This window comes from Borostomias antarcticus (assembly GCF_949987555.1).
Source record: "Borostomias antarcticus genome assembly, chromosome: 18".
NCBI classification, from domain to species: Eukaryota; Metazoa; Chordata; class Actinopteri; order Stomiiformes; family Stomiidae; genus Borostomias; species Borostomias antarcticus.
Genome location: NC_140251.1, coordinates 11,623,750 through 11,647,804, shown reverse-complemented (window position 1 = coordinate 11,647,804; position 24,055 = coordinate 11,623,750). Strand labels below are relative to the sequence as shown.

At 46.3% G+C, this 24,055-nt stretch overlaps 3 protein-coding genes across 3 annotated transcripts in view; 1 reads left to right on the top strand and 2 right to left on the bottom strand.

Moving 5' to 3' along the window:
* Positions 1-2,261, bottom strand: part of cmip (c-Maf inducing protein) — a 34,500-nt gene extending 32,239 nt beyond the window's left edge. Inside the window, exon 1 of the mRNA XM_084452892.1 lies at positions 1,191-2,261. Coding sequence (XP_084309018.1) covers positions 1,191-1,517 — 327 coding nt within the window. The 5' untranslated portion in view covers positions 1,518-2,261. The remainder of the gene's footprint in view (positions 1-1,190) is intronic.
* Positions 2,262-5,589: 3,328 nt separating this feature from the next.
* Positions 5,590-18,406, bottom strand: gan (gigaxonin; the record flags this gene model as incomplete). Its single annotated transcript, XM_084452411.1, has 11 exons — positions 5,590-7,641; positions 8,731-8,840; positions 9,831-9,965; positions 10,985-11,121; positions 11,420-11,569; positions 12,815-12,927; positions 13,257-13,378; positions 13,846-14,066; positions 17,232-17,582; positions 17,932-18,046; positions 18,222-18,406. 11 exons carry the CDS (start codon positions 18,404-18,406, stop codon positions 7,460-7,462), a joined length of 1,821 nt encoding a protein of 606 aa, XP_084308537.1. The 3' UTR covers positions 5,590-7,459.
* A 2,396-nt stretch (positions 18,407-20,802) lies between these two features.
* Positions 20,803-22,065, top strand: foxl1 (forkhead box L1; the record flags this gene model as incomplete). Its single annotated transcript, XM_084452764.1, has 1 exon — positions 20,803-22,065. The coding sequence occupies one exon, from the start codon at positions 20,803-20,805 to the stop codon at positions 22,063-22,065; it is 1,263 nt and encodes a 420-aa protein (XP_084308890.1).
* Positions 22,066-24,055: the final 1,990 nt, after the last annotated feature.

Genomic DNA, 24,055 nt, shown 5'->3' with positions numbered 1-24,055 from the left:
CTATTTACAACAATGTAATACTGTTATCAGAGACTCATGGTGTTGCTGTCAATGTAGGCTAGCACACCCTCCTAACTGCCAAGAGATCACAGACATATTGATTCATATCATGATTCGAAATAAGCTAGAATTTTGTCCATGTCTGCAAGTCTTCTGAATAGTGGGCTAGAGTCTGCTGGTTTGCTACGTGGGATCATGTAGGCTATACTGTGTAATAATATAGAATGGGATAGTAACAATTATATCATATTGGTAACTATCATCATTCCTACTACATAAATAAAAGGTAGGCCTGCTAATACACCATTATAGTAACAATCTGTTAATTCTCGGTAATAGACTAGGCCTATCTATCATTTGATTTTTACAGAATATGGATCTGATCATGATTTCGTGCAGTTACTATATGTCATCTTGGTGTCTATAATAATGCGTGATAGCTACCATCAGCCTACTCAGGCTCTATAAAGGTAACTGGTGGCGGTAATGACCTGGAAACCAGTGGGCTAGCAGTGTGAGCTGGGGGGAGCTCCGGGGGAGTGAACCCCACTTCAATAGCTTCCACCTCTACAGTAGCCTACGGTAACAGAGAAAATGTCCTCCTCACAGGCTTGACTGGGCTTGCCTTGTGCGAGAGAGCATGCCATCTCTCAGCAAAACAATGCTTGAGCACACAGAGACAGCACAGTGGTTGATTGAGCTACACGTTTATAGAAATGTGCCTAAACACGTCAGTCTCCACAGTCCCCCTCTCTGTTTTCGAAGACAACCTTTAGCCTACAGTGTAGGCTCCCTCATTCCTTCGACATAGCTTTAACAGCCAACATAGGCCCTTGAAGAGAATAACGTTAGATGGGTTAGAAATATAGACAATGTAGACAGTTGGATACAACTAGGCCTCGGGAGGGTCGTCGGGGGGATGTGTAGGTGTAGCACTAGGGAGGAGGAAATACAGCAACAATGTTGCGATTATATTATCAGCTGAGTAGAGGGAACATGAATGTAACAAAGGGGACAGACCGATACATTTCCCTCAGTTCGTGCGTCAGAACGCGGGTCTTAATCGGCGAGCACAGCCGCAGCTGTCCACAACATAAAATTACATTTAAAAACAACCCAAATGTGTGTTTTTTCTCCGAAGGACATCAATCGTTGCAATGACTGTAGCTCCCTTGCAGGATGCAACTCACCGTCGCAGACGCGAGGCTGCTGTCTGTCAAGGTGAGGTGGTGTGGCTCCCATCTCCGTAAGAATTTCGAGGTTAGGATTTTGCTGAGGAAGGTCCGCGGGTGTTTGACCACACACACCTGGATGTCACCCTCCTGTAGCAGTTTATATCGCATCCCGCTGCTGCAGTGAAGCAGGGTTCTCTTGCACGGCCCGGCGCCCAACTTATTATTGTTCCCCTCCGGCGGCGTCGGCCCAGACATCTCCCCCAGCAAAGGCTTGCTCTCCTCGGACTGATAAAACTGGTTGTTGTGTAGTTCATTGCCACCACCGCTGCTGTTAAAATCCATATCTAACAATAATAAGAAAAAAAAAGTCGACTAGGGATAGAAATAGGTCTATTGATTCACACAAAATAAAGATTGGATCAAGCTGAGCAGTGAGCTACCGCGACACGAACTCAATTGTTGTAATAGGAGTGCTGCGGCCGAAATATAGACGAGGCGAAGAGACCAGCAGAAACGCCATCAAAGAGTGTTGGATGGGAGAATATGAGGGCGGAAAACTTAAATAACAATTACAGTCAAAGAAAATGATCCACCATTTTCCGTACAATGCCCCATGGATTGTCTACACTGTCCGCGTTGCGCTCCCCCAGCGAGCTATTCAATATGTTAGGGCCATGGCCATGATATCCATTCTGCTTTCCCGGGTCCGAATCGCATAATCCAAAGATTGAACACAGAAAAAACACGTTGCCTGCATAGAAAACAGCTACATCCAAAAGCGTCGTATGTTTTTCTCCGTGTTTCTGGTGATTAAAGGATCATTATGGCACGGTTCCTTTTTTCTGTCTTTTTCCTCTATCTTCGTAAGAGAACCAAGCACTTCTATAGAACCACTTGGATTGGTCACTTCTCGTTCATGTGATACCAAAGTGACGTCAATGGGGAGGCGAGCGGATGCGCTGTGCGTCTTTTCGCTTCTGTCTGCCTGGTAGTGGGATAGGGGTTCGCTTCTGTCTGCCTGGTAGTGGGATAGGGGTTCGCTTCTGTCTGCTGGTAGTGGGATAGGGGTTCGCTTCTGTCTGCCTGGTCGTGGGATAGGGGTTCGCTTCTGTCTGCCTGGTCGTGGGATAGGGGCTCGCTTCTGTCTGCCTGGTCGTGGGATAGGGGTTCGCTTCTGTCTGCCTGGTAGTGGGATAGGGGTTCGCTTCTGTCTGCCTGGTAGTGGGATAGGGGTTCGCTTCTGTCTGCCTGGTCGTGGGATAGGGGTTCGCTTCTGTCTGCCTGGTAGTGGGATAGGGGTTCGCTTCTGTCTGCCTGGTCGTGGGATAGGGGTTCGCTTCTGTCTGCCTGGTCGTGGGATAGGGGTTCGCTTCTGTCTGCCTGGTAGTGGGATAGGGGTTCGCTTCTGTCTGCCTGGTCGTGGGATAGGGGTTCGCTTCTGTCTGCCTGGTCGTGGGATAGGGGTTCGCTTCTGTCTGCCTGGTAGTGGGATAGGGGTTCGCTTCCCTCGACGCACGGCGCGGACCCTGTCAACTTTTGTCGTCTGACAGCGTTGTCCCCTATTTAGTGAAAGCAGCTTGATACGAAAATCAATAATACAAGCTATTTATTAACTAGTGGCCGCTGAGCAAGGATTCAGAAGAGTGGACAAGATAACGAGACAGTTGGCGGCATAGATAAGAAGCAGTGTAACAATAAATGGGTAAGGAAATGGAGACGAGTTTTCCTCCCATCATGGTATAGCCTATGGCATTATGTTCTCTAGAGGCTAAACGCCATTGCAAAAACGTCATTCGATATGACAGTCACACATTCCAGTGACCATACATTTCTGATAAGACTTAAGTTTCTATGTAATGTGTGCTTGTCTGCAATGAGGCAAATGTAACCAATAGCAAGTTATCAGTCAGTCCGTGTTGATCAGTCTGTTTCTAGTTTGTTGGTACATTATATTGTCACCAAGGCTGGGTAGGACGACGCATGTCGAGGCTACTGTTGATTCTATAACATACTGGACTGTAACGTAATAGGTTACTCGAGGGCAGATTTTTATTAAATTTTTACATCTGGAATGATAAAAGTCCCAGAACCCCCCCCCAGGCATTAATCGTCCAAGAAAACCCCAAATTATTATTATTTTTTGTTGATAATAACGTTCTTTTTGCAGCACTTCTTCACACCAATTTTCCCTAGGCTACATTAGGCTATTTTCTAAATCTGACAAAATATGGGAATGGAGGGGGCTTGCATCGGGGATTTTAAATTGACCTCCTTATCCCTGAATGTGTCTGTGTGAGGCTACTCTACTACAGTAGTGTTCCAGTGGGTCAGCCCTTACAGCACCAACATGGTCAATGAATGAGAGATGACCCTGGTCCCTCTGCAATGTACCCTGGGACGAACTAACTCACCCAGGTCTTATCAGTGGAACCCTTATCAATCACACTATACCTGTTCAGCTGACATCTCTCTAATGATTAACAGGGGCATGGCTGGCTGGTTGCCCCCTCAAAACAAGAGGGTCTCCCTTCTTCAGAATGTAAAGACACGTGTTCATCACTGTATCACACTGTGTTCTATGCTGCAGCAGATGTGGCCCTAAATGATTGGCCCTTCCAGGGCTAAATAAAGTTGTAATTATTTAATTGAATGTGAGACCTTAATGTGAAATCTAGCTAAGTGTGGCAACCCATGCGCTGTGTAACCGGGAACCTTATTTCAGCCCAGTCAGTCAGGTCAGTATGTCAGTGGTGTATAATCATGCTGTGATTCAAGAGCATTACTCAACTGCAGTAGACGTGTTGGAAAAAAGCAGTTTCATGTATAGATAGGACAATCATGGAACAATTATGTCTGGTCTATTCATAGCACAGCGTCCATCCATAATATAATCTTCTTGGTCCAGGCCCTACAGTCGGCAGTGTTTGTGATTCTGTGACGTTTTAGGTTTTGAAGGCACCCCACACTGCACAACGCAGCCCAGGGCAACAGGTAGGAGCGTGAGGTCATAGCCTCAGGCCTTCCCCATCTCAAGGGTCTGCAACACTTGTCAACAACAAGCCTTTTCAAACAGGTCTCACCGTGAAGGTTTCAACCCCCACCCTCCTCCAGGGACTGAGCATATTTCTCAGAATGATTTTCCATCCCGCCCACTCTCCTCCATTACTCAACCTCACCACAACATTGCAGACACTCCAAACGATTGTCTCGCAAAAATGCTACTGCACGCCTCAGTCAGATGTGGCAGAAGTCAATGAAATTGAAGAGAAAGCAGATATCACTTCCTGTGAAATACTTGGGTAAATTGAAATGTGTAGGGAGGAAAGGCACAATCTATAATATTTCTCCCACTATGCATTGACTAATTGGAACCCACGTCTACAATTGTCTCACCTCTACCTGGTCAAAGTACTGGGAGTCAGTGGTTGTTGAGAGATGCTGCATCAGTGGAAAAACCATGCCTGAGGATCACAGGTTGACACAGTAGAACAAGGATTAGGGGTTATGATGATGAGGCTGTTCAACATTTGGACAGCAGCACAGATCTCTTAGGACCAGAGAGAGAGACAGGAGGAAGAGTACTGAGACCAGAGAGGAGAGACAGGAGGAAGAGTCCTAGGCTGGACAAGGGTAATTGGAGTACCCAGAAGCTCTGGGTATAAGCTCATCCACAGTGAAGAACTGTGCCTGCTAGAGCTGGGCTTAGTCCTGAGTGTCCACATGCCCTGCAGGGCCAGGCCCAGACAGACACACCGGGTCTTGGGTCGACGTCAGCATATCACACAGACCGGCATCCCCTGACAGAGCTACAGGACCTCTGGATGCATTATGGGAAACGTCATGAGAGCAGCTTGGTTTAAGTGAATTAGCTCCATCCTGATTATCTTTGATAATCCTGTTGTGTTAATCCCACGCCTGCCCTACCCCTGCCTGCCTGATACACACATTAAAAATCCAACCACTCTAACACACATGCTTACACACACACACAGCCTTCATTTCTTCAATACACTGTACATAAAAGTTTCACATAAACACTGCTATACTGACGGTATCGGTGTGCCTGGAGGGACCGTCTTGCCTGGAACACTGTCTTCTGTTATTGGGGAAGGGAGGCCAGCCTCCAGGGGAACACACACAGTAAGGACCCACAACAGGGGTGGATTCAAGGAAGGATTTACTTATTTTCACCTCCGTCAACCCAGTATTTTTTATTTTGCCTTCATTAACCCACCAACTATTGAAATGCAGTCCCCCCCCCTGAGATGTATACGAAGATAAACGCTGATAAAAGATTAAAGGTTGTATCATCATCACAAGACCTCTCAGGAATACATGACACTGAAGGGAGTCAGCAAGGTGTTTCATTCTTTTATTGATCCCGTGACACAATGATCCCATTACTAACGCTCATCTTAGTTCCACACCTCAAAAGGCAAAAGTAGAAAAATAGAAACAAAATATTTGAATCCCAGATGGCTCTTGCAAACCCATTTGATTTCCTAAAGAGGACAATCTTAATTCACCATTGCTCATCTTAGCTTCGACAGTGCTCACTTTCACACAGTATTACAGGGTGATATAATGGTGTGTTGTGTGGGGTAAAATACTGCTTGGGGTGGGTAGTGTGTTTACTGTAAACGACACAAGACTGTGGAATGTGAGTTGTGTTAATGCAGCACTATGAGGAACCAGAGCTTTACATTAGACTACACAGTTCTGTGACAAACTGCACAGTGTCAACAGTGATTATGACATATAATCCCAGACATACATTGGGACAGCAGAACACAGTAGATTTGTCTGGTGCTTTGTAGTGTCCTGACTCAAAAGGCATTAATTACAGTCAAGTGCATACTGCATGTCAGTGACGCGTGTGCTTCCAGTCCTGTTTCTGTGAGTTGAGTGGTACGTGTCTGTGTATGTACATGTATATGAGTTGTGTGCTGCCAGCCGTATATTTCTGTGTCCTGTAATAGGTGTGTGTGTGTGTGTGCGAGTGGTCTATGTGGTGCATTTCTCTCTCAGTGTGGATGGACAGCAGCAGCTGTCACACAAAACAAATGGGGTCAACGGATGCCAAAACTGTCCACACTGACTGGAAAGCCAGGTCAAAGGTCACAGGCAGCAAAATACATCTAGCAACTTAAGAGGGACACCAGTAACTACATCTATTTCTGACCCTCTCTGTCTGGAGAGCCTGGCTGACCGTGAACCCAGCAACCGCATTAAGAGGCTTTTAAAATCTCTTCAAAAGCCCATACATTCAATTAGCATGCATTTTCCCATCGGACACAGTGTATATAGGAGCATATAATTCACTCATATAGAGTACATTATTCAGTAGATTTTCTGCAGAGATGGCTGTTATCTACTATATATATTGCTTAGCGTAACATCTAAAAGAGCTAACAACATTGGTTACTGTGAGTATCAATCGATGATTGTCATCATGTTATTTTAAAATTAGTGTTAAGATCTGATTTTTTAAGTGGTTAAATACTTGAAGCATTTTTTATTTTCTCCCATAAGAAATGTAGAGCTCTAAAGGCCAAAAAACAGCAGAAATATTTCAGTAAACATTAAAAATAACGTGGAGAACTAAATTAAAAATAATGAAATAAAAATGATGTTAAATAATCCACTTAGTTACAGTGTAATAAAAAGTGTCCCATGTAAAAAATAAAAGGCCATATCAGGTTAATATCAAAAAATCAACCCTTCTCCCAGCAAAGATGTACAGTACAGCAGAATGTCCGGATGTACACAGAAAACCACCACTACACACACTAACACAGAGAGAGGATGAGTGTACAGATGTGAGGGCCTCATACCAAACCAACCCACTTAGTCCTACCTCCTATGTAGGCTACTTGTGAAGAACTCAGGCCATTTCACAGGTATCAGTGATGCGTTAACGTCTTCAACCTGAATTGGCCAGTTGGAATTGGCTCCATCCAGACGTCCACAAGGACATAGGGTGTAGGCTAGGTCTTAAATACTGATTTGGAACGGAGCCGACAGGAGTGTGAAAGTGGGAGGGAAGATCATCTAAAACCGGGTTCACACACAACAGCCGAGATGGTTCGAAACCAGTTTTAAAATGACATTCCATTGTGTCCTGACTTCCCCATTTGGAACGTTTAAAGTTCTCAAACTGAGTTTCTCAAGACTCAACCTGTCAAATCATATGGAAATACTCGGAGAAGAGACATTCTAAAACTAGCATCTCCTCTCGGTCGTTATGTGAAGCCAGTATTAAGAGCAGGGAGAGCGCCGGGGGTCTAGGTGGTCGGCATCCTGATTCGGAAGAGGCCCTGTTGGAGCTGCAGACGGAACAGGCGGCAGTTGGCGATGCGCAGGGCGGAGCACACAGTCTTGCAGAGGTCGGAGGTCGACATGGGCTTGGTGCGGTGCCACGTGCCGGTACTGCGGCGGAACTCACGCACGTAGTCGTAGCTCGCACCTGCCGACCGACGAAAACACACACACACACACACACAGTGAAACCTGGCTAAAGGCTGATGGGTTACAGTATTACAACCAGCTGTTCTTTTGATAGTTTTGGACAAATTTCATTGCTTGCCCTATGTGCCTTTAGGTGGTGAAGTAGACCAAGACACAATATCTTATCTGGACATCTACATAGTCTATTTGATGTTAAATAAAAGTGGGAGAGTTCATTAAATATATTTGCGTTCACTAGGCTACTTGACTAGTTATTGTGTTAAGCTAGCTAGTGATTACATTTTGAAGCTATATATTTACTTAGATGCAGTTGTGCTTGGAGTTTTTGCATTGAAAACGGACCGCCAGAGTAGGCACACCTACCAGGCCTAGATGGCGATAGCAACTTGTAAACAAAAAAATCAATTTAGGCAACCAAAAATATCTATTTACGCAAAATAAATACCAATGAGTGCTTCTTTCACAATTAAAAGTGTAATGTTGGTTGATTCGCAAGCACTAGCTAGCTAACTAACGTTATCAGCACTGTGCTGCAGTTCACGAAAACAACCAGTTGTTACCTAGCTAGCTTCTAGACAAGTGTTTAGAAAACCTCTGGAAATAGCTAGGTAGCTAGCTATCAGTCTACTCTGCTCTTCCCACCAAGTCCCAGTCAGCTTTGCACTGCCAACTCGAGTGAGGGGCCGCACTATTAACAGTTGCACAATGAAGTTATGCTAGTTAGGGCTAGCACTAGCCTAGATACCTAAGCAGTTCAGATAATGCACTTTAACCTTTCGGAATGGGCAGCTGGTTAGCTAACACCATGTTAGCTATAGCTAGCCTCTCAAACTGTCAATCAAATCGCGTTATGCATAGTTAGCTTACATAAGTTTACCAGCTAACTTTACTTGGCCAAAAGCCAAAAGCCATCTTCTGGAGTTAAGAAACTCCGACAATAGTCAGCAGTCAGTGCCCACGTGGTGCATGGTCAACAACCCATGCAAGGCCCAGAGTGAGGGAGTGACAATGAGACAAACGTGATTTAAGGACTGATAAATCAGCCAAAAAACGTGCATACGCAGGCGCGCGCACACTAGGCTCTCACCAGTGTCCAGGTCTCCCACTACGTAGATGCTGGCACCAATAGGCACTGCCCCGTACACAAAGGAAGAGCTGGTTTGCACACACAGGTTCTGATCGTCCAGGTACATCCACCTGGAGACACACGCACACACACACCCACAGGTCACATAAAAACTATATTAAATAGATGTCTGGCCTCACAAATGCTCTTCTGGATGAACGGGCAAAATCCCAAAATCTTGTAGAAAGCCTTCCCAGAAGAGTGGAAGCTGTTATAGCTGCAAAGGGGGGACCAACTCCATATTAATGCCTATGAATTTAGAATGGGATGTCATAAAAGCTCCTGTACGTGTAATGTGTAGGTGTCCCAATACTTTTGTTCATATTTGTGTATATCTATACAGACTGTATGTATGTATACTGGGGGAATAGATAAGGAAGGACTAAATAAGGACTAAATAAGGAACTAAGATAAGTTTGTTGGGAACCTAGCGAAACGTCCAGCCATCCAGTCTCCCGGCGACGTCCTAGTAGCCTATCACAATTACATTACTGTCCTAGTAGCCTATCACGATTACATTACTGTCCTAGTAGCCTATCACCATTACATTACTGTCCTAGTAGCCTATCACGATTACATTACTGTCCTAGTAGCCTATCACGATTACATTACTGTCCTAGTAGCCTATCACGATTACATTACTGTCCTAGTAGCCTATCACGATTACATTACTGTCCTAGTAGCCTATCACGATTACATTACTGTCCTAGTAGCCTATCACGATTACATTACTGTCCTAGTAGCCTATCACGATTACATTACTGTTTCAGTTCGCTCAGTGTTGTCATTATGTTGCCTATGGTTGTCATGGCTATGCATCAGCAATGACGTTATAATCCATCCATAATCCCCCTCTTCCATTGAAATCGGTTAGAGTGGAAGCAATGTCAGACTGAACATCTCAACGGAGTGTAATGAGTTGACAATTGTCTGATATCAGGCTAATGAAACATAGACATAGAACATAAACATAGAACATCAGAATTCCATTCCATTCTAAATCTGAAAGCGCCTGGGCTGCTGTGCGTGAACCTAGCCTAACACCTCGACCAATAACCTACCTCCTCATCTCGTCATGGTAGAATTCGGACTTGCAGGTGGTCATCTGGCTGTTCTCTGGGTTGTCCGCATCCCGGCTCCGCACACCCCCGAACACGTAGAGCTCCTGACCAACGCCGCACGCCACCGACCCAAACCTGGCAACAGAGGGGGTAGAGGTCATGGGTCAATATATCCGTTCACTTTCACAGCGGCCTATTCAGCATTAGGGTTAGGTGACTTCATTTGACACCTGCAAAGCTTGAAGGCCAATTCTCATAATGCCCACTTTTAATAAGTGCTACACTGGAATTTCACACGCGCACGCGCACGCGCACGCGCACACGCACACGCACACGCACACACACACAGCGCTGGTTTGCTCGTGTCACCACCACAGCTGATAGCTTGATGTATGACTAACTGCACCAGTGGCTCTCTGTCACACCACCATCCCCTGCAAGACATGGAAGTGAAAATGAAAACAAAACAGGATGTTTCTGAGAAGGCTGTGGTGACCGGGCCAGATAGACGGGAAATGCCACTGTGGAGGTGACTGTGGGACTGGTATGTTCAGTCAAGATGACAACCTTGACAATGATGTGTCACGCTACTACTGTCTTCTTCTTTTCTTCAAACTGCTAAGATTATCATCCAGCACCTGGTGAAGATTGTTCAATCTTTTGTTCACTTCGTGTCAGTCACTTTCATGACATGTGATCAGTCTAAAGCCTAATTTATGTTTCTTGAAAACTGTCGCTCGACAAAAAAAAAAAAAAAAAAGGGTCGCTCGACATGTAGCATTTATGCTTCGGGCGACACTTGGCGTCGTCTCTATGGCAACAATCAGCTGCACGCTTGTCATTTTGTTGTGTGTTTGTCATTCTGAGAGAAGCAGCTTTCTGCTGTTCTGCGGAACAAGCATATCCATGGCAACACACAAGCCTTCTATCTAGCTATCCAATCACACTTGAGCGACAATGTGACATTGTGAGTCAGCGACATTAGAAAAATATGTTGGTGCGCGACAGCCCTCGGTGACACTTTTTTTTTCCTTTTTTTTTTAACAAAAGTGTCGCCCATGACGTCAAAAGTGTCACTCGACGAAGCATAAATTGGGCTTAAACCTTAAAAGAGAATAGAAAACTAAAAGAGAATCTGAAACAAACCAACCAACCTCCTCTCCTTCAGGGGGCACAGGCCAGTCCACTGCTGAGTCTTGGGGTCGTAGCATTCTACAGACTCATACAGCTTACCGTACGACCCCCCTCCCATGGCATATATCTTCTTATTCATTGCAGCATAACTGCCAATCTGAGAGAGAGAGAGAGAGAGAAGAGAGAGAGAGAAAGAGAGAGAAAGAGACAGAGTTTTGATCACATTTATCTGGACCAATTGAATCTACGATGACTGGTGTCCTGTCTTGGATGTTCTCTCAGAACAGATGCTGACTGAAACATGACATGAGCTCTCTTTTACAATTTCCAACAGTATGTGATGGTGTGTCACTCAACAGATGTTCTCTCAGATACAGATGTTCTCTCAGATACAGATTTTCTCTCAGATACAGATGTTCTCTCAGATACAGTGCTCAGAGGGGCACACGCCTCACCTTGCGGACCATGGTCATGCTAGTCTGAGTGGTCCAGGTGTTGAAGTGCGGGTCGAACACCTCCACGGTCAGCAGTTCCGTCTCCTCGTTCTCTCCTCCCAGAACGTACACCATCCCATTCAGCTCAGCCACGCCGAAGTTCTGACGGGCCTGCAGGTGCGCGCACGCGCGCACACACACACACACACACACACACACACACACACACACACACACACACACACACACACACACAGACACACACACACACACACCAGTCTGAGACAAAGAACTGTTATGCACAACGTCCTCTCAATAATACCATGTTTGATAGAATACAATCTCAACAGTCATTTCATAATATGTGCATTTGATAGGGTTGAGCTAGGTTAAGGCCTAGTCCTGGACTAAATAGCAATAATAAACTATAAAATCACGCTAATACTGTGCAATACTGACCTCTAGTGGTCACATTCAGAACTGTTTTGGCTGGGGCAGATCACAACATGGCTGCTGATATGGCATTAATGAAAATGTCAGCCTATCAGATTCTATCTGAGTGTAATCTACAGTTGTGTTAGGGTGGAAGCCTTGGTGTACTTATGCGTGTTGTGAGGAGTAGCAGAAGGCAGGATGGAAGGAAGGAATGATAGAGGGAGGATGGAAAGAGAAGGAAGTAAGGATGGAAGGAATGAGTGAAGGAAGGAAGGAAGGAAGGATGAAAGGAAGGTAGGTAATTAGGTAGGTACAGTGGGTAGGTAGTTAGGTAGGTACAGTGGGTAGATAGTTAGGTAGGTACAGTGGGTAGGTAGTTAGGTAGGTACAGTGGGTAGGTAGTTAGGTAGGTACAGTGGGTAGGTAGTTAAGTAGGTACAGTGGGTAGGTAGTTAAGTAGGTACAGTGGGTAGGTAGTTAGGTAGGTACAGTGGGTAGGTAGTTAAGTAGGTACAGTGGGTAGGTAGTTAGGTAGGTACAGTGGGTAGGTAGTTAGGTAGGTACAGTGGGTAGGTAGTTAGGTAGGTACAGTGGGTAGATAGGCACAGTAGGTAGGTAGTTAGGTAGGTACAGTGGGTAGGTAGTTAGGTAGGTACAGTGGGTAGATAGGCACAGTAGGTAGGTAGTTAGGTAGGTACAGTGGGTAGGTAGTTAGGTAGGTACAGTGGGTAGGTAGTTAGGTAGGTACAGTGGGTAGGTAGGCACAGTAGGTAGGTAGGTAGGTAAGTGTGTAGGTACAGTAAGGTAGGTAGGTAATATATGGGTAAGAAATACATGTATGTATAATACAGTAGGTAGCAGTAACCTAACCCCTATCAAGCAGGTATACTAGGTAGTGAGGTAGGTAGGTAAATAGGTAGTAGTAGAAGGATGCATAACTGCTTTGTATGGGTTAGGTATACAGGTAGGTAAATAGGATACCTGCTTCATTGGGGGGATGGCGCTCCAGGTGTTGGATTCTGGGTCATATTTCTCCCCAGAGTTCAGCACTGTCTTGTTCTCATCCATGCCACCCATCACAAACAAGTAGCCCTCTGATTGGACAGAAGTAAAAGGAAGGTACGCTTGGTTAACGGGGGCCAAAGTGTAACTCATATCAGAGCATAACACCCATAGATTTGTTTTCCTTTATCTTGTCTGTATGTGTTTCGATGGTAGTCTGTACAGTATGTGGTGTTCTTGAACATTGTCTTGTATTGCATGTTCTGTATGTGATGATGCTTTTAACCGTTTGAGGTGAGGCCAAAGGAAAATGTCCGCTTTGGATGAACAATAAAGTTGTATTCTATTCCATGTCATGCGCTGTCCGTGGTACGTTGATTAGTGGGCCTGGCTCGTGACTGGGTGGTGACCCCATACCCACCTGCTGTTACCACCCCATGGCCTGTGCGCCCGACGCTCATCGGCTCCAGCTCGATCCACTGCTGCTTGTTGAGGTCGTAGAGTGGACACATGCAGCGTGTCACAGCAGAGGGCTTCCTGGTTCTGCACAGAGAAAGGAAGCAGCAAACAGGAAGTGAGCTGTGTGGTCTGTCTGTCCTGCCGGTGCCATGACACCCTCCCCCTCCAACCCACATCCTTTGATGCTTACTGCAGCTCCTATCTCTCTGTCTCTTTCTCTCTCTTTTTTTAAACCAGATACTATATAACTTCACCCTGTCCTGTCAATTCACAACGTTGGTTTAAAAACCTTGGAATGCACACTGCTATAAAAAACAACTAAAAACATAAACAAAATATATTAAAATGTACTTTTCTCACTTTGCAAACTTCTGAAAGTGCAAACAATGGAATGGAGAACCTGCAACTACAACGTCAGATGTCCATGTTTCGCTAGACAGCATTCTTAGAAACCACATCCTCACACGTTTGCAAATAAAATGTATATCGTGCAACATCTACATGACACGACGACAGCACGTCCTCCCAGCCCCGCCCTCCCAGCTACTCACACCCTGTCCTCTCCCCCCACCGTGACGATGCACTCCGAGTAGCCGCGGGGTTTGAAGGCGGCCAGCAGCTCCTGTCCCTGCAGCGGAGCGCCCCCCAGTGGCGCCTGGCAGTACTCCCGCACCACCTCCCTCATCAGCGGCTCCCCCACAGACTGCTCCCTCAGGTAGGAAGCGTCCAGGCCCTGGACCCACACCGACGACATCACTTCCTTCATGTGCACCTGGCCGGGGACGGGGGAGGGAGAGTTGTTAGTTGGTCATGACAGGGCGGGTGTGGTGCCGTCCACTGGAACAAGCGTGATTCGCGGATAGACCACGGCCCGTGTGGCCAGTCATACGCCGAGCCAGGGTAGGCTACTGTGATTATCTGACCAGTCATACGCCGAGCCAGGGTAGGCTACTGTGATTATCTGACCAGTCATACGTCGAGCCAGGGTAGGCTACTGTGATTATCTGACCAGTCATACGCAGAGCCAGGGTAGGCTACTGTGATTATCTGACCAGTCATACGCAGAGCCAGGGTAGGCTACTGTGATTATCTGACCAGTCATACGCCGAGCTAGGGTAGGCTACTGTGATTATCTGACCAGTCATACGCCGAGCCAGGGTAGGCTACTGTGATTATCTGACCAGTCATACGCCGAGCTAGGGTAGGCTACTGTGATTATCTGACCAGTCATACGCCGAGCCAGGGTAGGCTACTGTGATTATCTGACCAGTCATACGCCGAGCCAGGGTCGGCTACTGTGATTATCTGACCAGTCATACGCCGAGCCAGGGTAGGCTACTGTGATTATCTGACCAGTCATACGCCGAGCCAGGGTCGGCTACTGTGATTATCTGACCAGTCATACGCCGAGCCAGGGTCGGCTACTGTGATTATCTGACCAGTCATACGCCGAGCCAGGGTAGGCTACTGTGATTATCTGACCAGTCATACGCCGAGCCAGGGTCGGCTACTGTGATTATCTGACCAGTCATACGCCGAGCCAGGGTAGGCTACTGTGATTATCTGGACCATCTTTGCTGGATGTGCGGGAGTTCTCATTGTTTTCAGATCGGTCTGCCTGTTATATCATTACACATAATCACAAACACAAAACTGCTTTCCTAAATCAATCTTGTTCTTACCATAGAAGGCCTAGTAGGAGCATGATGTAGGGAACCTCTGTCCCTTTTGGGAAGCAATAGACTACTACTGTATGTCTAAACGACCACAATTATCTGGCTGCGAATATAAAAACATACAGTGGACAGTTTAAGAGATGATGATATGAGAAATAACATGTGGGAACATCTGTCCCAGGTATTGTTATTACTGTTCAAAGTGTTTTTTCCAGTAAATATCTTTATTAACACAAGATTGATTGATCTAGGAAAGCTGTTTTGTACTCTCATGGCTGGCTGTTGGAGTTGAGCCGTAGGCCCAACAGACCCGCCCCTCCGCGAGCGTGTGTGAGAGAGAGAAAGGGACTGAGATGGCTATGTGACGCACTGCGCCTGTGCTCACGTAATGTCCATGAGTGACATGTAATGTATCTGTAAAGTCCATGAGTGAGTGACTGACTGACTGAACTGAGGTAGTGTCTATAGACCACGACGGCTTAGACTCACTAAAGGTCAAACACGGCAACATGTTTTGCAATAGGTTTTTCCTGAATTTTTCTGTATCAGATTTTCTTGAAGTATAGTTCAGGATTTTGGACAGAGCCTCATTTACGACAAATCCATAATGTTGTTGATTGATGGAGAACATTTTTTAGCTGATTCCATACCGTCTTGTTCCGGCATTAGCGGCATGCCAATGCTAGCGCAATACAGTATAAACGGCTAGCATTCAAAGAAAACTCACTTAAACACTCCACAGTGCACATAAATGAAATAAAAATGAAATAAAAAATGAGGACAGTGTCGTTGAACCCATTTGTTTGTTTGGACCTATATGGCTCTCTCTGTAAATAGGGAGGCGGAGCGATGTAACTCGCCGCTACTGTCTTCACAACAACAAGGAACAGAAGAGCAGACTATTATCTTACTATCAACACAACAAGTTGCAATGGCCACGTTTGGAAGGGATATCTCTGACTAGACTGAGTCTAGTTTATTTTGCGATACTTCATTGTTTTTATAGTGTTTTTAAGTGAGTTTTCTTTGAATGCTAGACATTTTGGTTCGATTGCGCTAGCATGCTGCCAACTCCGAAACGAGAGACAGCATGGAATCAGCTGAAAATCCATCAATCAACAACATTATAGGTAAGTTGTAATTGAGGCTCTATGTCCAAAATTCTGAACTATCCCTTTAAACTGTATTTCTTCCTCTTTTCAGTGTAAAACGTTTCTCTACTGGAGGCTGTCTAATCTTAGCCCTCCCCATGCACCAGCAGGAACCTTCCTAGAGTTGAACATCTACAGCAGGGATGTTCAATTTGAATTGAAAGAGGTCCAGTTAGAGAATATTTCCTGAAGCAAAGGTCCAGAGCGTTACAAATCTTTAATTTTTTGCCTGCCCTCAAATACCTAGTACTATCTTTGTATCAAGATGGATCTTACAAATGTTGTTTATTTCACAGATATATTACTATCAAATTATTGTGTTTGCTGTAACCTTACTGCGCTTCACATTGCCGCTTTCAATAATCGCCACGGTCTCGGAACATACTGTATGAACCCGTGGGAGGAATGAAGTATAAGTGTCGGTCCATTCTTGATTTAAAGCTCTATTTTCGCTATTTTTAAAGTCCACTTTTCTCTTTTTAGAGCATGGCATGTGAAATTAATTTCCACTGCTGTCTCTGGTCTCGTGACATACACTGACTCAGAATGCACAGGGTTGATTGCCTAAGTAGGCTCTCTTTAGACCAGTCCCAGGCCTACTCTATACCAGACTAGGCCCTCTCTAGACCAGTCCCAGAATCTCTCTACACCAGACCAGTCCCAGGCTCTCTCTACACCAGTCCCAGGCTCTCTCTACACCAGTCCCAGGCCCACTCTATACCAGACCAGGCCCTCTCTATACCAGACCAGGCCCTCTCTAGACCAGACCAGGCCCTCTCTAGACCAGACCAGGCCCTCTCTAGACCAGACCAGGCCCTCTCTAGACCAGACCAGGCCCTCTCTAGACCAGACCAGTCCCTCTCTATACCAGACCAGGCCCTCTCTAGACCAGACCAGTCCCTCTCTATACCAGACCAGGCCCTCTCTAGACCAGACCAGGCCCTCTCTATACCAGACCATACCCTCTCCAGACTACACCAGTCCCAGAGCCCGTCTAGCCCAGTCCCAAGCCATCTCTAGACCAGAGTAGGCCCTCTCTAGACCACACCCTGTCTAGACCATGGCGCAGAGCCTGCAGACGTCCTCTAGACCAGCCCCGGGCCCTCTCACCCTGCGGTCCTCCAGGTCGTGGCCCAGCCAGCGCACCGCGGCCTCCAGCACGTGCCTCTCGCTCCCCACGTTCAGCTTCTCCATGGCCAGCAGCTCGCACAGACGGTCGGGCGGCAGCTCCCGGAACTCCTCGGTGGTCGCCACGTCCCGGAAGTGCGTCTGGAGGAAGTCGGTGGCGACGTGGTGGACGTGGTGCAGGCAGTAGTGCAGCGAGAAGAGGCGGATGCCGATGCAGTTCCCGGCACAGATGCAGCTCTCCAGGAACTGGCAGCACAGGGACTTGAGGTCGGTCAGCAGGAGGAGGTCTGCAGCTTGGACCATATCCTGTATTGTCTCCTCAGTCAGGCTGATCTGGAGAGAGGGGCGGAGGGAGGGAGGAGAGAGAAAAAGGGAGGGAGAGGGAAAAGGAGAGAAAGAGGGAAGGAGGGAGAAGTGGGGTATGAAGGGAGAGGAGAGAGAGGGGGAGGGAGAGGTGTGGAAGGAAGGGAGAGAAAGAGAGCGAGAGAGAATGAGGGGGAGGGGAAGGACAGAGAGAGAGAGAGAGAGAGAGAGAGAAAAGGAGTGAAATTGAGAAGACAGGTGTTGTATCATTTGATCCGACACAGTCATGTGTGCGGAGGTCCACTCCCTGCCGCACTGATATACTGATGACCCCATCTTTACATGCAGCACCTGCAGGGCCCCCCAGGTACACACTGACCTCCCCACTGAAGATGTAGTCTAGGATCTGCTGCATGATGGGGACAGATATGCCCTGGAGCTCGATGGTGTAGATGGAACCGTCCTCCTTGGGCGGGTTGTAGTTCAACTTTGTTCTGCAGTACATGGTGTAAACGTCAGCATACTAGTACTTAAGTGGCAAGACAAGACACGACAGGCGTAATGGCACCACTGACAGCCTATGTGCATGCAAAGTGGGGACACACACTCTCTAGGGGGCCAGCTATGAGGGTTTACTGAGACATCTTGCTGCAGCTGTCATGTTTTCACCTGATGTACGGGCTCGCCGCGGCCAGGATGTTCTTCTGGACAGGAATTCTCTCACCGTCTAAAACCAGCACGGCGTCTTGGAAACAGTGTTCCTGCCAGAAGGACCGGAGGGCCCGCAGAAGTTTCTGGGAGTGTTGGGGGTCTGACACCACGGACCCGGGTGCGATGCCCTTTGGATCGGGCATTGTTTACCTGTCTAGCTACAAAGAAAAGGGCAGAAAGGTAAACTGGCGGATTTGTAAACACAATGATTTTGCGGACTTGACACACTCACTGATTTCAAGCAGCTAGCTATATCTAACGCTAGCTAAATGAGCTAGCTAGCCAACACAACTAGCAAACAAACTGCGAAATAGCTCGACTAACTAGGAATATCAGGTCTTGGCATTACATTCGGCGTATAGCTCACAATCTAACAAAGTTGTTTTTGTGCCGAAGCGACTATGGCTACATTACCTGTGCGTCCAAAGAGAAGCAGAACAGGGTGGGCCGGCTCTCCCACTTCTCAAGCTGGGACGTGAATTCTAGGAGGTAAGCGTTAGCGGGGCTTGAACACGGGAATGGCCTGGAGCAAGTGAGTTGTGATTCGAATACTGTTTCTGTGAAGCGATTTAACCCCTCCTTTAAGTCATGATGTGCGTTGTAGACATACTGGTGGAAGGAGATCATAGATATTTTCTGTTGTTTTAGATAATATCAGCGTAAAGTGCGGATTTCAAGGGAGAAAGGGTGGTTAGTTTGGACCATGGTGGCAGAAATGGGACGGAGCCTTGGTTAATGTAATCGGTACGCCCCTCATCTCAGTTGTTTACACGTCACATTCTTGCGACTAAAGCAGAGCCTCGTTTTTAAGCTGTTCCGGGGTCAGTTTATCCTGCACAATTCGTCGAGTGAAGCCTTAATTCAAAGCGTGAAGAAGCACATCAACTGACTTGGGATCCGTGCTTAGATGGGACGGCTAGGGTTACTGGAAAAGTTCAACGCGTTGATTGAAAACATAATAAGTGAACACCAAACGTGTATTTAATTGCTAGTCTGTGGTTAAGAAAACACTTAGCCTACATTGTTTTGCCCGATAATTGGAACAGGATGATCAAATGTTGGGCGCTCACGCTGAACACAAGATGTCGCCAAATGTCTAGTCTTCCCATTCCCTACTATCCCAATCACAGACTGAGGACCTCAAACGAAATAAACTCATTGATCTAGGGCTACTAATCAGAGGGCGAGTAGCCTAAGAAAGTTTCTTTCTTAAATAAATCCTGTTGCCAATTGTTTTTCTGAAATTAAGGCATTTTATCCACAGTAATATCGCCTGTCCTGGGGCTGAGGCCAATCAGAAACTTGATCCACTGAGTTTGTAGGATATTTCAACGCTGCTTGATATTGGAGGCTATAGGCTAGGTCTATTACAGGCAACCGCATTTAAAGCAGCTGAGAACAAATAGCACTGAACAGTTTGGGGTCTTTCTGGGCCTATCATTTCTCATTACATCAGACTAGAGTCCCGTGGGAGGCCACGCAGCCTGCCTGTTGGGTCTTGTACTTGTTGGTTTATTTCTTAATGAATCATCGTCTGTGATATTGAGAGAGAGGAAAAGACCAAGTCAGAAGAGTTTATACACCGAAACCTCGAAACTCCTAATGTAATCACGGGCCAGCTGCGTGCACTTGTAAAGTTGTTATAATCCCCCTTCGTCCTATAAACAGGAAAATACATAATATAAAGCATCATGTACGCATCCTCAAATAATACAGTTAACCTTCCCGTTCTGCCAAGTTTGATGCCCTTTTATGGCATTTTGGCGACAAACTTTCTCACATCTGTTGATAAAACAGCTAGGTCCTATTTGATTTGGCCAGGTTGTGTTGCACGCAGAACAGTTTGTCCATCTGAATTACAGTCAGTTTGTAAATAGGCCTATAGAAAATAATTACATACAATTGAGATGATAAAAAATACATTGAAATGATTTAATTGTGGTAGAGATTAACTGCACATTATGCAAGGGGGATCTGACACAAGTTAAAACGAGATGGGAAAAGTTATTTTCCTTAAATACACTTTGTTTTCATTTCAACTAACCCACAGCAACTCTCAGAAAGAGACCCAACTCTGTTTGCTTGTTCTCTCTGTGTGAGCAACTTTCGGCGTCAAGGGTGGACGTGATATTTCAAACATCAGATCAGTGCGTTTATGTATTGGGTGCCCGGAAATTTTTCCAAATAAACACAGCTTGATTCAACTTGGGTGGGCAGACTTATCAACAGACTAATTCTATAAACAGATGAGGGAATAACCTAGCACACCATTGGCTGGTAGGCAGGGGACACGAGGGGAGAGAGCCGGGCTCTCGGCAATGAAATTTTAATTAATGTGGGTGGGCTGAGAACACAACGACTGTTTATGATGGACAATTTATTTTCCAGTGCAAAGTCAACATAAAACAGCAAACGTACAACAATTATTTAACATTTTTAGACTCATGAGACCGGGACGCAGAGGGAGTCCGTCATTGCCAGAGCAGCTCACTCAGCGCAGGTTGAAGTTCCTCGGGAGAAACCGGAGCGCTCCAGCGTGATGAGTCTGTACCACACCAGGCTGCCGCAGCTTGGAGCGCCTCCCGCGGCGCAGATCCTTTCCACCCCCTCGCTGATCTACTTGTACGGAGGCGATACCGGCATTCTCCCAGCGTTGAGCTTCGTCTCGGCTCGCCAGGAACCTCCACAGAAGCCTCCATACAGCTACATCGCTCTCATAGCCATGGCAATAAAAAACGCACCGGACCAGCGCGCAACTCTAAGCGGCATCTACCAATTCATCATGGACCGGTTCCCTTTCTACCATGACAACAAGCAGGGATGGCAGAACTCTATTCGCCACAACCTCTCTCTGAACGATTGTTTTATTAAGGTCCCGAGAGAGAAGGGGCGGCCCGGGAAAGGCAGCTACTGGACGCTGGACACCAAGTGTCTGGATATGTTCGAGAATGGAAACTACAGACGGAGGAAGAGAAAGTTGAAAAGCCAAGAGGCCGTTGAATCCAAACCGGAACACAAGCGGAGCAGGGTCCCCGGGCCTGTATCCTCTGCCCCCCCGGGTTTGAAACTCCAAGCGGACGCTCACTCGAGGAGGATGGGGCTGCCAGGAGAAGAGAGGACAGCGGTGGACATGGCGAGGGAGCAGAGGCAGCACGGACGATATCAACAACGTGGTGCAGATTTAAAACCGGTCCTCGGTGAGTTTAACAACGTTGGAGCGCATCAAAGTGTAGGCCTATCCGGGCAGGGGAGGAAATCCACCGTGCACAGTCAGATCCCCCGGTCAGTTGAATCCACTCAGGAAACGCACGGTAGACCTACGCATTCCCCAGACGCGCGCCCCGGCCCACGCCGCGCACCTGCACAGGGATACAAGTTGTGGTTGGACAACGAGCATCTCTCCGAAGTGTCCTCCTTCCGTGAGTGTGGATCAGACGGCAACTACCGGTTAGGGTTCAATGGAAGAGAGAATGGCCCGCACGTCCTCTCCGGTGGCGCAGGGAATTTGAATTCAACCGTTGGAGACCGATACGGGATCATCAATAGTATTATACCAACGAGCCCGAGCAGAGCAACTGACAAATCAAAGGGGTTTAGCATCGACAGTATCTTATCTAAAAAAGGGAACTCGGTGCAACGAGGCGTGCCCGAAGGGACAGCGGAGACGTGTGCGGAGCCGCAGGGTCACTACGGTCCGGCCGCGGTCCTGAGCACGCGTGCGCATCAACTGTACCAGATGGGATTCCCGCTCTGCTCTTACCTGTCGCTCACCTGCCCGGAGAAAGTTCTACACTTCAAATGATGAACAGCCTATGACGAGATCAGATAAAATAGCATACTATGTACAGGATTCAAGATTCAGTTAGTTTGTGCGTAAAACGAGATAACATTATGCTGAGATAGACCTTTATTCTTCCCAATGGGCATACTGTCCACACTGGCTCAGTGGGTTCATCGCGAATGAAATTAGATTGTCCACATTCACAAATCTGGGATTAGTGATCGAACCAAATCAAAATTACGCATGGTCTTCAAGGACTTAATATGTTGAGAATGAGGAATTATAAATTCGATAGGCTACATTAGCAGCCTATTATTTAACGAGTATTTTACTATTATTACTTAGGCTATTACTTATTACTTTTAACTATTATTATTATTATTATTATTATTATTAGGATATGATTATTGGGATATTGTTATCGAAATATTATGATTATTGTCATTATTATTATTATTATTACGCTATTAACTTCATTATTATACGGCCTATGATGATGTCTTTAATACAGCTGTGTTGAGGACCATGGGTGGGTGACAGTCTCATTGTGCTGATTTATAATCCCCAGAGAGAGGGAGAGAGAAGGGGAGAGAGAGAGAGGGAGAGAGAAGGGGAGAGAGAGGGAGAGAGAGACAGAGAGAGAGAAATCCCCTAGAGTAGGCTACAGTATAGACTACGGATGTTGTCTTTGTAAATGTAAATGTTTATGAAAACCAGGGTTTTAGAAGGGCCTGTGTTCTGCATTATCATGGAGCTCATGTTCTGTAACTGTTTGTATAGCATGTATGTCTCAGGCTTTTCACAATTTGAATTTCAAAAGTTTTTAAAGCCTAAAGTGGACCAAAACATTTCCAAATGGTATTGTAAATGAACAATTATTTGTTAGAAGACTAACGCTCTTCTAACGCTCTCCGCTCTTCAGGTTTGTCTCATTATTGTGAAATAAAGAGCACCAGCACATGTGCCATTGCCTGCCGCTCTCCAACCATGCTGTCAGAGGTTTGTCTTCAGTCAGAGTCTGCTGCGAGGGCCTTCTGAGCTCCGTGCACAAGAGAGGATTTTACACAGGCTTTTCACTGACACCTGCATGAAATCAGAGCAGAGCACTATGTTGACAACACACCAGAAACAGTCAACAACACCCAGGTCTAAAAATAGACCCGCCAATTTACAGATCTTCTGTCTCAAAAGCTCACACTGCAGTCCTGCAGAGTGCACATCAGGAATGCTTGTAGAAATAAATAAACTGCCCCGCATTTGAGGAGTGGAACAACTCACAATCACAAGCATTTCCTGTGTATAGGATTCTTCTGGTCAAACGTGTAAATAAAACGTCATGCCGAAAATCTCGGAGGGGAGAGAGAGAAAGGGGGGGGGGCGGGGGGCGGAGAGAGAGAGAGAGAGACATTTCTTTAGCTTTTTGTGCAAATCAAACTTCTCTACCCTGAAGTCTGTTTGCGTGATAAACAAGTGTATCAAATGATAAACAGTGTAAACTTCATATAGAGGACCTTGTTGTACTCTGTTTGTCCCCATCTACTCTCTTTTTCACATTTCAAATGCAGTGTGACTGCTTGCAACCACACCAGGTACAGTAGGAGGATATTCTGGCCTCATCCAGCAACTCAACCCCAACACTGTACAGCTGCTGCTCTCTCCCTGTTCACATCCTAGTTGACCTATGACCTCAGAAAGTGTTTGGCCTGTAAATGATCCATGGGAAGAGCTCAGAAGTCCTCCCATGGCAAACAATTCTCACCTGTGGCGATCAAAGTGAACTCTCCAGTACTATACAGTACTACACCTATTGAGACTCCTAAGAAAAAGAGTGTTATGAAGAATAATTTATTCTTGTGGTGGAACAAGCACTGTAAAAAGGTTCTGTACAAAGGCCTTTTTAGGTTAGACAGAACAATTTGGGGTTCCAAACAGCACCTTTTAGAAGGTATATGGAGTCTGAGTCACCAAAGAAGAGTCGAGTCCGAGTTGAGTCCCCATTACCCTAGACTGA